This window comes from Eublepharis macularius, chromosome 10 (assembly GCF_028583425.1).
Source record: "Eublepharis macularius isolate TG4126 chromosome 10, MPM_Emac_v1.0, whole genome shotgun sequence".
Classification (NCBI taxonomy): Eukaryota; Metazoa; Chordata; class Lepidosauria; order Squamata; family Eublepharidae; genus Eublepharis; species Eublepharis macularius.
The window spans coordinates 85218604-85232545 of NC_072799.1; the positions used below are offsets into that span (position 1 = coordinate 85218604).

The 13942-nt window shown below is 45.7% G+C and overlaps 1 protein-coding gene across 2 annotated transcripts in view; it reads left to right on the forward strand.

Moving 5' to 3' along the window:
* The window catches only part of DLC1 (DLC1 Rho GTPase activating protein), a 348838-nt gene that overhangs the window by 51650 nt on the left and 283246 nt on the right, over positions 1–13942 (forward strand). For both annotated transcript variants that reach the window (XM_054989508.1, XM_054989509.1), the window contains exon 3: positions 3490–3645. In XM_054989508.1, the coding sequence (XP_054845483.1) occupies positions 3490–3645 (156 nt within the window). The remainder of the gene's footprint in view (positions 1–3489; positions 3646–13942) is intronic.

The following is a 13942-nucleotide window of genomic DNA, read 5'->3' on the forward strand; positions in this document are numbered from 1 at the left end:
CAAGGGGCTGGGCTTTTTCTCACTGGCTGCACGTCGATTATCCCTGCCCCAAAGTATGCCGACTGAACGATCCTTTCTACTCCAGAGAGGTAATTGTGTGGCATAGCAGAGTGTCAGAATAGGACTGAGAAGACCCAAGTGCAGATCCTCAGCTGTTATGAAACTCACTGGGTGGGCGGGGATGGCCAAGCACTGCCCTTCAGCCTAGCCTAAAGGTCTCTCTAGACGTGCATGTTTTTAAAGAGCTGGGTCTGAGGAACTCGAGTTCCCCGCAGCCACACAGCAGCTTTTGCAAATAGGTGTTAAAAAATAAAGGAGATTCCAAACAGCCTCAGAATGCCTCCATTGAGGGGGGGCTCCTCCCTCCTCCCACAAGCCATTTCCCTGGGTCACAATAGCAAGAGAGGAGTCCCCCCCCCATTTTTACTGTTCCATGTGTACAGAATACTTCATGTGAAGCAGAAAAAACAGGGGGGAAACCTCCCACCCCTGCTATTTTCACACAAGGAAATGGCTTGAGGGGGAGGGAGGAGCCCCTCCATCCTGTGGAGGCATTCTGAGGTCATTCGGGCTCTCTCTTATTTTTTAACATCCATTCCTCAAGGGTGCTGTGTAGCTGCAGGGAACTTGAGTTGGGTCTGGGAAACCAAGAGCCAAGTCTTTAGAAACCTGCACTCTAGCTTGGACCTAAAGTGGTGTCTGTTTATTTTTTTAGCATTAGAAAAATGCCCTGATTCTGCTGTGGGCTTTTGGAGGAATACATAAGTTTCATCAGTTGATCAGCTGCGGACAGGGCAGTTTCATCAACTGAGAGCCCAAACATACCTCTGTGGGGGAGGAGGGGCTCCTCCCACTCCCCTCAATCCACTTCCCTGGGTCACAATAATATGGGGGGAGTTTTTCCCTCGGTTTTTACTGCTCTACATGCACAGAGTACTCCCTGTGGAGCAGAAACAGGGGGGAAAGCTCCTTCCCCTGCAATTTTGACAAGAGGAAATGGCTTGACGGGTAGGGGGATCCCCTCCCCCTCCCCCACAGAGGCATTCTGAGGCCTTTCCAGGTCTCCTTTATTTTTAACTGCTATTCCCAAAAGCTTCTGTGTAGCTGCAGGGAACCCGAGTTGGGTCTGAGGAACCTGCCCCTCAAGCTTGGCTCTAACTCTACAGGTTCCTGGGAGGGTTATGCAGGAGAGGAGACATCCGCGTGTTACATCCTGAGCTCCTTGGAGGATGAGTGGGAACAAAAATTTATAGACAGACGAAGCCCAAACAGCAACGCCTCTTGTGTCCCCTTGATGCCAAATGCATTCCTTGTGCCATAAGCTTTTGTAAACTGAGGCTCCATTCATCCGTGCATCTGCTGTAGATGCTGACTCATCACGAGACCTTATGTCACAAGGAGTTTGTTAGTCTTTAAGATGTTTTAGGTGTTAGTCTGAGTCTCGTTCTTTGGAGAGAAGGGCTGTTCCTCATTGGGAAACAAAGACTTTCCCAGCAATATCATTAATTCAAATTATACTTAACTTGGAAGCTTAGCATTCAGTTACCCTAATGTACAGAGAAGATCACTACCTTTTCCTTTAGCCAATCAAGCTTTTCCTGACCTGAGGATATGGGATGTGAAAAGTCTTGCATATGCTAAATTTCTCTGAACCAGGCTGTTAAAAGCATCACACCAGGGACAACAGAATAGATGGCAACACTTTCTATTCATATTATGTGGTGGCACTCAAGTCAGAGTTGACTTATGGCAAGCCCTGGTGGGGTTTTCATGGCAAGAGGCTAACAGAGGTGGTTGGCCATTGCCTGCCTCTGCAACCCTGGCCTTCTTTGGATGTCTCCCATCCAATTACTAACCAAGGCCAACCCTGCTGTTATGTCTGTCTGTCTACATACATGCCATCAGGGTTTTTTTTCAGCTGGAATGCAGTGGAACAGAGTTCTGGAACCTCTTGAAAATGGTCACATGGGCTGGTGGCCCCGCTCCCTGATCTCCAGACAGAGGGGAGTTGAGATTGCCTTCCGCGCCACTGGAGCTGGAGCAGCGCGGAGGGCAATCTAAACCCCCCTCTGTCTGAAGATCAGGGAACGGGGCCACCAGCCATGTGACCATTTTCTCCAAGGGAAACCCACTGAGTTCCACCACCTCTTTTCCCAGAAAAAATGCCCTGCATGCCATGATTGTGTTGCTGACATTTATTGCTTACTACTGCTTACATTATGCTGAAGTCATGCTACTGTATTAATGTGTATTAATTAATATGCTCTCTCTCTCTCTCTCTCTCTCTCTCTCTCTCTCTCTCTCTCTCTCTCTCTCTCTCTCTCTCTCTCTCCTCCTGCATAACTGTAGTGCAGATGTTACCAAAGACCCAAGCATAGGCCTCTCCCTTATCTTAGAGAAATATGTGAGTCTCAGCTAACTGTAACCTTGAAGTGTATATGCCAACCTCAGCTACTAACCCCAAATGCTGGGAATAAGTTGTTGTCTATCTGATTCATAGTCATAACTAAGTTGAGTCTCAACCTGTGTAAGCTACGAGCCAAAACTATAACTGTTGTTTGAAGCACAGGGAAATGAAGCATAACAGAGGTGGCCTGATTTGAATTGCCACTTCTGTCAAACTCCGCGATGGAGTGCAGCAGACCTGAACTGTGTGGATTCTAATAAAGCTACTTTTGATGGAACCAATGTGTGTTCACTACAGATGGGCTTGAGGGATATACCTGCTAGGGACTGACACCTGCTTAGCTTCTGAGATCTGATGAGATCAGGCTCACCTGGGCTATCCAGGTCAGGATATTCATAGTTGTAGACTTGAGGGCACTCTCCACCACCATCACACACAAACGTTAGAATTCTGTATCTGTTTTATTCCATCCATAACTTCTTAAACTATAATCCAGTACAAGATGGTATCTGCTTACATCCTATTGTCAATGGGACTTCATTGTACACATAACAAAAAGCCTAAAACCTTGAGACAGAACAAGGGCCTTCTCCCGCATGCTATACAAGGGTCCCGATAATGATGTCACTACAGCTGCACAATGATTTCCAGATGGTAGCAGAAGTTTCAAGTCCTGTTGAAGACAAAAGGTGGGAACATAATCCATGAAACATGCCAGCCTTCTAAAATCTCTAACTTGACTGCTAAGCACAGCTAAGTGTGTTATTCTTACTTAAGTGTATTACAGCTTGGATCTCGAAAATGCTATGCTATTTCAGAGCAGTGCTCCTTAGATGCTGCTTGTATGGACAATAAGGATGTCTAGCCGAAAGAAAGAAAAGGAATGTGATGCAAACTGTATAATCATAAGGTATTTCTAATAACTGACAGTGAAATCCTAAGCAGAGTTACTCCAGTCTAAGCCTATTGAAATCAATGGGCTTAGACTGGCGTAACTCTGCTTGGAATGTCACTGGCAGAGTATAATAATCCTTTAAAGGATATTAAAGGAGATCTGTTTTTTGTTTTGTTTTTTAAAAAAGGATTTGGAATCACATCTTGAAAGTGGAGTGGATGCGGCCCCAGTGAGCCAGCTGCAAACCAACATGGCCCTGCCGCCGCCTCCTCATTCCTACAGTGCTGATCATCACACACTTCCCATTCCAATGGCCGGGTCTGGTGCTAAACCAAAGGCTGGGGTGAGTGTTAAACTTGTTTCTAATATTGAGAGAGGATGACCACAAAGGACCCTTGTATGTGGGCCATGGATTGCAGACAATGGGTGGATCCTTCTTCTCTTCTACCGCTCCAATTAACGGTTTTGAAGACTTCCTCCAATGTAAGCAGCTCTTCCTCCAATGTTATTTGTTCTTCCTGATACATTAGAAGTTGATTTTTTAAAAATAAAAGTTTGAGGAGATATAGAGGTGATGGTTTTCCCCAGATAAGAACACGGAACTTAAAAATAATTATTGTGTCCTCAAGACAAACAGTTATAATCAGTTTGGTGTAGAGCCAGTTTGGTGTAGTGGTTAAGAGAGGCAGGACTCTAATCTGGAGAACTGGATTTGGTTCCTCACTCCTCCGCTTGAAGCCAGCTTCTCAGAGCTCTTTCATCCCCACCCACCCCACCGGGTGACTGTCTTGAGGATAATAATAACAGACTTCGTAAACTGCTGTGAGTAGCATTAAGTTGTCCTGAAGGGTAGTATATAAATCAAATGTTGCTGTTGTTGTTAATGGAAGGGTTGAAGGAAAGAATGTTGGCTTCACACCAGTATCTCAAAGGGGATTTTCTCATGGCCTATTTTCACAAAATGTGTTCTGCAAACTCTCTTGAAAACTGTTGGTGCAGTTTGCACCACATCCTAGGCAGAGAAGCTATTTAATTTCCTTACTTCATGGTTAGTAATAGGAAAGCAAGTTCCTTATCAAAGAAGAATTTGCTTTCTTAGGATGTTCCATGCAATGGCAGAATATCCAGTTTATTGGATGGAAGGGAAGTGTCCTGCCAGCAGATCTTTTTCAGGAACAATCTTTTCTATCCGTAGACCTAAAGAGTAAAATGAAAAGAAGAAAAAAACCCACCTCAGCCGGCTTCCTAACAGGGCAGACTGGGCTGAACATATATCAGTAACTCTTCCGCTGATCTTTGCCTGTGTGCACTGCAGGGCTTTTTTTCTGGGAAAAGAGGTGGTGGAACTCAGTAGGTTGCCCTTGGAGAAAATGGTCACATGGCTGGTGGCCCTGCCCCCCTTAACTCCAGGCAGAGGGGAGTTGAGATTGCCCTCCGCACCGCTGGAGCAGTGCAGAGGGCGATCTAAACTCCCCTCTGTCTGGAGATCAGGGGGCGGGGCCACCAGCCATGTGACCATTTTCAAGAGGTTCCGGAACTCCGTTCCACCGTGTTCCAGCTGGAAAAAAGCCCTGCAAAGAACATTTATTCCAAATGATCTGGTTTCTGTTTCAATCCACTGGAAATATTTTCCAGCATTGTTAAAATTGCCTGCCTCAGTTGGCTTCAGTTGGAGAGCTCTAGTAAGTATGTCCTTGTGAATGTATGTTGTGGATTGTAGCCATAGATATAAGATACCATTTGACTGGAGAACCCTCCAGAAAAGGCTTTTCTAGTTTGTATTTCAGTAGGAGGCTGTGAGCATGCACATGCTATAGCAGAAATTGTGGATGAGGGATGCCCCTTTTGAACAGACACCAGTGAACATTTCTTGAATTTTCAGTTCTGAAATGTAATGTTATAGAGTACATATTTGAGATTAGAAGGTCTGTATGACAACGCACAGCTGTGTGTGCCTGCATGAATATGCTGCTATAAACACACATAGAGATGGACTTTTGGGACTGGCCTCTTACCAATTACCTCAGTTAAAAATAACCACTGTTCTAATGTGTTAATTAAAGAGCCAAGACCAAAGCTTTGAAAATAAAAACATCAGGACTTTTGTTACCAGCAATGGCAGCTGTGAAGTAGAATGTTTGCAGTAATTTTGCAGAAAGAGGATTTCTCTGTGTGGGCATCCCTCATTGGTATATCTGTATCACATACTTTCATAAAGTTATTCGGATAAGCTTCAGTTTGTTTTTATCCTCTGAGAACTGTAATTTGCTAATGCAGCATGCATTGTTGAGCCAGTTTGGTGTAGTGGTTGAGAGTGGCAGGACTGTAATCTGGAGAGCCAGGTTTGATTCTCTGCTTGAAGCCAGCTGGGTGACCTTGAGTCAATCACAGCTCTTCCATAGCTCTCTCAGCCCCACCCACCTCATAGGGTGATTATCGTGAGAATAATGATAACACACTTTGTAAACTGCTCTGAGTGGGTGTTAAGTTGTCCTGAAGGGCAGTATATAAATTGAATGTTGTTGTTGTTGCTGCTGCTGCTGTTATTATTATTATTATTAACAAGAGAGTAAGCCTGTAAGCTGTGATAAAAAGGTTGGAATATTATTCAAAGCTCTATCATAAGATAACAATTGTGGAAATCATGCTGTGTGACCCACCCAGTTTGGTATAGCGGTTAAGAGTGGCAGGACCTTAAACTGGAGAGCCAGGTTTGATTCCCCACTCCTCCACTTGAAGCCAGTGGGTCAGTGGGTCAGTCCCAGCTCTCTCAGAGCTCTCTCAGCCCCACTGACCTCACAGCTGGTCATGAGGATTATTACAACACACTTTGTAAACCACCCTGGGTGTGGCATTGAGTTGTCCTGAAGGGCAGTATGTAAATTGAATGATGTTGTTGTTATTGACTAGGTAGATGAAAAGTTAGTGCTCTGTTTGTTGAGTGAGATGGACAAGGATATCTAGGAGTTGAACAGTAGGATTTGAGTGCAGTAGCACCTTAGAGACCAACAAGATTTCCAGTGTATGAGCTTTCGAGAGTCAAGGCTCACTTCTTCAGATTCAGAAGAAGAGAGCTTTGGCTCTTGGTCCAGTGCTGCCGCCGTTCCACCCAAGTAAAAAAATGGCCACGGCCACAGCAGGCAGAGCAACCTCCCCTCCCCCAGGCTGGAACCCAGTAAAGCAGCTGGGAGAGGGAAGGAATGGCTGGCAAGGAAAGAAGGCTGCTGAGGGCAGGCCAGGGGGAGACTTACCTGTAAGTGGCTCACTCAAGGGAGAAGCAGAGATGGCTTCCAATGAAGGAAGATGCTGTGGGACTGGAGATGAAAAGGGCTGGGCACAGCAGTTCACTAGGTGAAGCAGAGTTAGCAGAGAAGCTCCAAACTGAGGGAAGAGACAGAAGACTTGAATTAAAGTGACAGTACTCTTTTAGTAGTAGAAAAGAGCAAGAGTCCAGTGGCACCTATAAGACTAACAAAATTTGTGGTCAGGTATCAGCTTCCGTGGGGTGACAGTTCACCACTTCTTCAGCTGTGACTCACAAAAGCTCTTACCCCTAATTTGCTGAACATCAAACAGCTTGCCACCTGCCCCATGGTTTGTTTGTTTTTTCTATCTAGAGGAATTTTGCAATAAGAATGCTGCAATGTTTACTGAAGAGTTTTAATTATTATGCTGCCTGTTTAATTTTTTTTTTCTGTGATCTGTTCTGAGCCTGGTTCTTAGGGAGAGTGGAATACAAATGCAATAAATAAAGAAATAAAGAAATGCTCTAGCACAAATTTTGTTAGTCTTATAGGCACTACTGGACTCTCGTTCTTTTATTTATTTATTTATTTCATTTATATTCCGCCCTCCCCACACCAGCAGGCTCAGGGCAGATTACAACCATATACAATTAAAACACATTAAATAATTGATACCATAAAACAGTCAAAATTACACAGTTAAAAATACATATATATACATAATCATAACGACACAGCAACCAACTGACCGACCTTCACCCATCTCTAGAACATCATACTGGGGACTGTTTGCTAGATGGAGGTACTGCTTGTAGGGAGGGCATATTCTGCAATCTACCGGCCAGGGGGCTCCGCCTAGCACTGCCCATATGCCTGGTGGAACAGCACCATCTTACAGGGCCAGCAAAAGGATAACAAATCCTGCCGGGCACTGGTCTCATTAGACAGAGTGTTCCACCAGGCTGGGGCCAGGACTGAGGGCCAAGCTACACATGACGAATGACACTTGAATGGCAAGTGTATTTCTCCCTGTTCACTTGCCCTCCACTCAATCCACTTGCCGTTCAAGTGTCATTCGTCATGTGTAGCTTGGCCCTGAGAAGGACCTGGCCCTGGTCGATGCCAGGCGGGCCTCCCAGGGGCCAGGGACCCTTAGCAGATGTTTATCACTAGAGTGAAGAGCCCTCTGGGGTTCATATGGGGAGAGGTGGTCCCACAGTTACGCTGGTCCCAGTCCACATAGGGCTTTATAGGTTAATACCAAAACCTTGAACCTGTCTCGGTACTGCACCGGTAACCAGTGCAGCTGATGCAATACTGGTGTTATATGCTCACGCATTGGTATTCCTGTGATGACCCGCACCGCCACATTCTGCACCAGCTGTAACCATTGGATCAGGTTCATGGGAAGCCCTGCATAGAGTGCGTTACAGTAGTCTAACCTAGAGGTGACCATTGCCTGGACCACTGTAGTCAAGTCATGGGACAAAAGATAAGGGGTGAGTTGCTTGGTCTGTTGAAGGTGGAAAAAAAGAGCACCTAGCAACCGCAGAGATCTGGGCCTCCATTGTCAAGGAGGAATCCAAGATCACCCCCAGACTCTTAACTCTCGAAGCCAGTATGAGCCCCATCGAGTGCAGGGAGCCAGGGTCCCAAATCCACGTTTCCATGACTGAAGTACAGGATCTCCATCTTCGCAGGGTTTAACTTCAGCCGACTTTGCCTCAACCATCCAACCACGACTTCAAAAGCACACTCCAGGACATCCAGGGACGATCCAGGCCAGCTGTCCATCAACAGATATAGCTGGGTGTCATCCACATATTGGTGACACCCAAGCCCAAAACTTCGCACCACTGGGTGAGGGGGCGCATATAGATGTTAAACAATAATGGGGACAGTATCGCCCCCTGCGGCACACCACATATTAGTGAGTGGCAAGAAAATAGCTTCTCCCCTAGCACCACCCCCCAACCATGAAGAAAAGAGACTAGCCACTGTAGTGCTGTCCCTTGAATCTCCACATTGGCGAGGCGGTGGATCAACAGATCCTAATCGACCATATCAAATGCTGCTGAAAGATCTAATAAAATCAGCAGTGCTGATCCACCTCTATCCAGATGACTGCGAAGATCGTCCATGAGGGCGACCAGCAGTGTCTCCACCCCCTGTCCTGGGTGAAAATCAGACTGGAAGGGATCTAGGCCCAAGGTCTCCTTCGGGAAATCCTGCAGTTTTTTTTCTGCCGCCTGCTCAATCATCTTTCCCAGAAACGGCAAGTTCGAGACTGGGTGGTAACTGAGCGGGTCGGCGGGATCTAACGAAGATTTCTTTAAAAGTGGCCTCACCACTGCCTCCTTTAGTGCTCTGGGAAAAACCCCAGAGCTCAGGGACAGGTTGACAATGGCCTCCAGGGATTCCCGTAATCCATCAACACTGGCTTTCACCAGCCATGACGGACACGGGTCCAGGATCCATGTGGTAGGCCTCACTCCCTGCAGCATCCTGTCCACCTCTTCCCTGGAAAGAGGGCTGAAGTTATTGAATATTACCCCCGAAGACAGCCAAGGGGCCTCTAGTTCACATACTGTCTCAACTGTAGCCGGTAAATCACGGTGGAGAGACAGGATTTTATCAGCAAAAAAGCTCGCAAATGCCTCACAGCTTATGACCGAATTCAAATTTTGATGGTCTCCACCTGAAAGGGAGACCAGTGAACGTACCACATTGAACAATTTAGCCAGGCATGAGTGAGGTGATGCAATGGAAGCTGCATAAAATTCCTTCTTTGCTGCCGTCACTGCCATCTCATAGGATTTCATAAGCAGCCTATAAGATGCTGGATGTTTTCTGCTGCTACAGAGAGACTAACATGGCTACCCGTCTTGATCAGTACTCTTTAGCTGTGTGTAAACAGAGAGTAAATGATGGGCTTGTGCAGGGCTTTTTTTCTGAGAAAAGAGGTGGTGGAACTCAGTGGTCGAACTCAGGACCACACAATGACGTCACTTTGGGTCAGCTGGAACAACGGGGGAGTTTTTTAAAGTTTAAATCGCCCTCGGCGAAAATGGTCACATGGCCAGTGGCCCCGCCCCCTGATCTTCAGACAGAGGGGAGTTTGGATTGCCCTCTGCACAGCGGCGTGGATGGCAATCTAAACTCCCCTCTTTCTAGAGATCAGGGGTGGGGCCACCAGCCATGTGACCATTTTCAAGAGGTGCTGGGACTCCGTTCCACTGCGTTGCAGCTGAAAAAAGGCCCTGAACTCATGCCAGCTGATGATGAAGGTGGGTGAAAAGGGGGAACACTGGGTGATGGGTGCCCGATCCCTTGAGGTGCCATTGAGCACAAGTGTGACAGTTTGAATACTGATGTGTTCCTTTTTTGCCTAGATCTTACCTATATAATACTGAGGATATTTTTTAAATTGTAGCTGTGAAAGAGGCTCACAGTCACATAGCTGTTTAGCTTGGAATGTGCATTTGGGGTCATCTGTAAGTTATTGATTTCATCAGTTCAGGCTTTTGTTTGCCAGTCTCCGACACAGACAGTAATTTCTAAACTTTTAACTATATATTTAGCAACTGGAAACCACAAAGGAATGTAAATCAGTCTGAAAATACAATTGTCAGCAGTCTTTTGCCCTACTAAGCATGAGACACATTAAGAAAACCAGGCTTACAAGAAGAAGGGGAAAGGGGTTAAGTGTGCCAGATGTCACTGTCTGCTAGAGAAACCAATGTCGTAGGCACATCTGGGCAACCATCATCTGTGTCTACAGCATTTAGCATCATGTAAATAGGCCTAAACGAGAGTAAAGCTCTGTTTTTATATCTTGTAACTTAGTATGTAGGAGATGAGCAACAAGCAATAGTCTGAAGCCACCACAAAATAAATTTCTTTGACTTTTGCAATGGAAATTGGCAGGAGTTTGTATACCACTAAGGGAAGGGAATCCAGCCAAGGCAATGCTGCCAATGAAAGTGAAAGTTTGCCCATCATTTTATATTCATTTAATGGCAAAAAGCATTCTGCAAGGTATCAAAAGATATTTGGGGGGCACTGACTTTCATCTGGCCATTATAGCTACGATTATAGTGATTTGATATGGAGGCCTCTGCAGGTAGTGATGTTAAAACCTATGCTGTGAAATGCTTCATATTTGCTTTTCTGCACCCACAAATATCTGGCAAAGATTCCAGACTGGGCTAAGCCATGTCCTGGTTGCTTGGCAATGGAGGTGAGCACGGTCGAGAAAATGGACCAAAATTTTTCACAGTCCAGCTTGGTTTGTGGTTTGCTAACACATAGTTCGTAGGACTCACCTTTTTCATGAATTTTGGTTCAGTTGGGCCAGTCCGTTGGTCCGTGGTCCATGAGTCCAGACATCCTGATGCCGATCTATCTATTCCCTAGGAAATGCAGAGGATGTCCACATACCTTTTGCAGCCCTTAAAAACTTAATAGACAGCCCATTCTGCTCTGTGGAACAAGGAGCAAGAATGAATTCCCTAGGCAATGGAGGGGTGGATGTTCTGCAGCCAATCTTACCCCTCCAAACCTTGATAGGCAGCTCTGCCTGCCAACCAGAGAGCTCCCGTTCTGCTCTATGCGAGCAAGGAGCAAGAATGAATTCCCTAGGCAACAGAGGGGTGGATGTTCTGCAGCCATGGCAACACCAATCTTAGCCCTCAAAACCTTGATAGGCAGCTATGCCTGCCAACCAGAGAGTTCCCATTCTTCTCTATGCGAGCAAGAATGAATTCCCTAGGCAACAGCTGGGAAGGTATCTGTATGGTGAGTGTGGGGGCTCTTACACCATGCTTATCTGTTTGATTTTGCTTCATTGCAACTTTTTGGTGCTGCTAGCCAAGGCAAGTTAATTGGCATTTGAGACTCTAATATCTACTGGAAGTTCTCTGGGGGCAGCTGCTTTGGGGATCTGTAACTTGGATGTTCGAAATGCAATCTTGACCAAACTTAGAGGGTGGCTGGAGGACAGGCTGCTGAAGATTCTCTGTGAATTTGGGATCTCTGGGTGTTGGATGAAGCCAGGGCTGCCAGAATAGATGGACCATGGACCAATATCCTGGTCCGTGAACAGGGCTGATCCATGAAAAGTTTGTGGTCCATGGTCCATGAAAATTGACAGACCAAGGGCTGGTGGCCTGTGGGGTTTTCCTGGTCCGTGCCCACCTCTAGTTGACAAGCCTAGATTGCACATGACCAAGTCTACACAATTGTCACATGTTTATTTCATGGCATATAATGTTTATTGTAGTCTCTTGTTAAATTTGGAACAGCGTGTTCCTTCTCAGGCATGATCATTGTCGTCTGAAATACAGAACTTGATTCGAATTTTCAGTTGAGGTGTGCACATAGGATAAGAATTGTTTTCATGTTACGGTAACTGTGTGAAGTGCCACCATAGATAATAGCAGGGCTTTTTTTCAGCGGGAACGCGGTGGAACGGAGTTCCAGAACCTCTTGAAAATGGTCACATGGCCAGTGGCCCCGCCCCCTGATCTCCAGACAGAGGGCAGTTTAGATTGCCCTTTGCACCACCGAGCGGTGCGGAGGGCAATCTAAACTTGCCTCTGTCTGGAGATTGGGGCGGGGCCACCGGCCATGTGACCATTTTCTCCAAGGGCAACCCACTGAGTTCCAACACCTCCTTTCCCAGAAAAAAAGCCCTGGATAATAGTATCTGTCTGTCTGTCTGTCTGTGCCCACATGTGTGTATGTCTGTGCATGGCTGCTGTCAAGTCACAGCCAACTTATGGTAACCCCATAGGATTTTCAAAGCAAGAAATGTTCAGAAGTGAATTGCCATTGCCAGCCTCTGCCTAGGAACCCTGGTCTTCCTTGCTGATCTAACCAGGGCCGATTCCAGACGGCCCTCCCCATCGCGAAACGTCGCGCGTCGTCGCGCAGAAAACGCGAAATATCGCGTTTTCTCGCGCGAGTTTTGTGCGATGTCGCGCAAAACTCGTGTGAGAAAGCGCGATATTTCGCGTTTTCTGCGCAATGACGCGCGACGACGCAAGACGTTTCGCAATGGGGAGGGCCGTCTGGAATCGGCCCAGGGCTGACCCTGCTTAGCTTCCAACATCGGATGAGTACCGGCTACCTGGACCATCCAAAACAACACATGCATACGTAAAGCTGCATTATACAGAGTGAGCGTTAGATAGCAAATCAGCTGCAAAGAATTTCTCTTTCAGGGAGAAACGGGTATTTCAGGGAGGGGTCTCATTGGGCCTACATAATCATATCATTTGTTTTTCTGCAACTGTCTGTTAGCATTCTTATGGAGAAGGAGATTTCCAAAAATTCACTTTTTTAGATATAGCCAATGATTCCTCTTATTCCCTCTGTCCTCTTTTAAAAGAAGGACTTCTCTTTGATTTCTATACCCCAAAAATTGGAGCACCTTTTATGTAACTTCAGCCCTTGCTGTTAGTTTATGTTACACACCACTGGGTGGTGCTTTAGAAGGAGGGCAAGAAGATTTGGGAAGACGTTGCCTGCCTGTGAATATCTGCAGAGGGAAATTCTGCAATTCTACAGAACCTCCCTTCTTGTCCCTCCCCTCTTCAAATTGCTCTTTCATCAAAATTGGTTAGAAATGGACTCCAAATTCCTAAAAAAGAAGAAAAGAAACAGATGGTTGGGTTTCAGGGAGAAAATGGATAATGAGAAATTAAGAGAATTTCTCTTAACAACGCTACTGTCAGTGCATTCAAATGTGCATTATTTAAGAATCACTGAATTACTATGAAATCCAACATGGACACGTCTGTTGCTTTTGTATCTGTTTCTGTTGTGAGATTTGGTTCCCTCTATGCCCACTTTCTCTGTTGTCCAGACAAATGTTGAAGCAGCTGGAAAAAAGGGTCATTGTTTTTGCAGAATGTGACATCACTGTAGAACAAGAAACATATACGCCATGTATGCTCACTACTGGTCCATATGCAGTCAGACCCTATGAGTAAAATATTTTGGTAGAGAAACAAGTTAGGAACAAATTTATGAAATGACTTGCTGCAATGTTAATTGAGGGAGTTTATGGGAGGAGGGTTAGTTAAGAAACTTCTGTTTCTCAGTCAAACATATTCCAATTGTAGAATATTTAAGCCTCGCTCAGTCTTCACTGAATGCCGCCATCTACTGTTCGTAGCAAGAAGATCCATGATACACGAGAGGAAAAAGCAGTAAAGGGAGTGGGCAAATTAAAGATATTGTTTTAAATCCTATTCTGATTACTTTCCTGACATCAGCACTAATTAGTAAAACAAACAGATCATAACAAGACATTAATTAATTGGGAAACATCCTCTGAAAATACACTTGGCTGAAAACTACAAGGATATGAAGGGGAATGTTTAAGAAAAC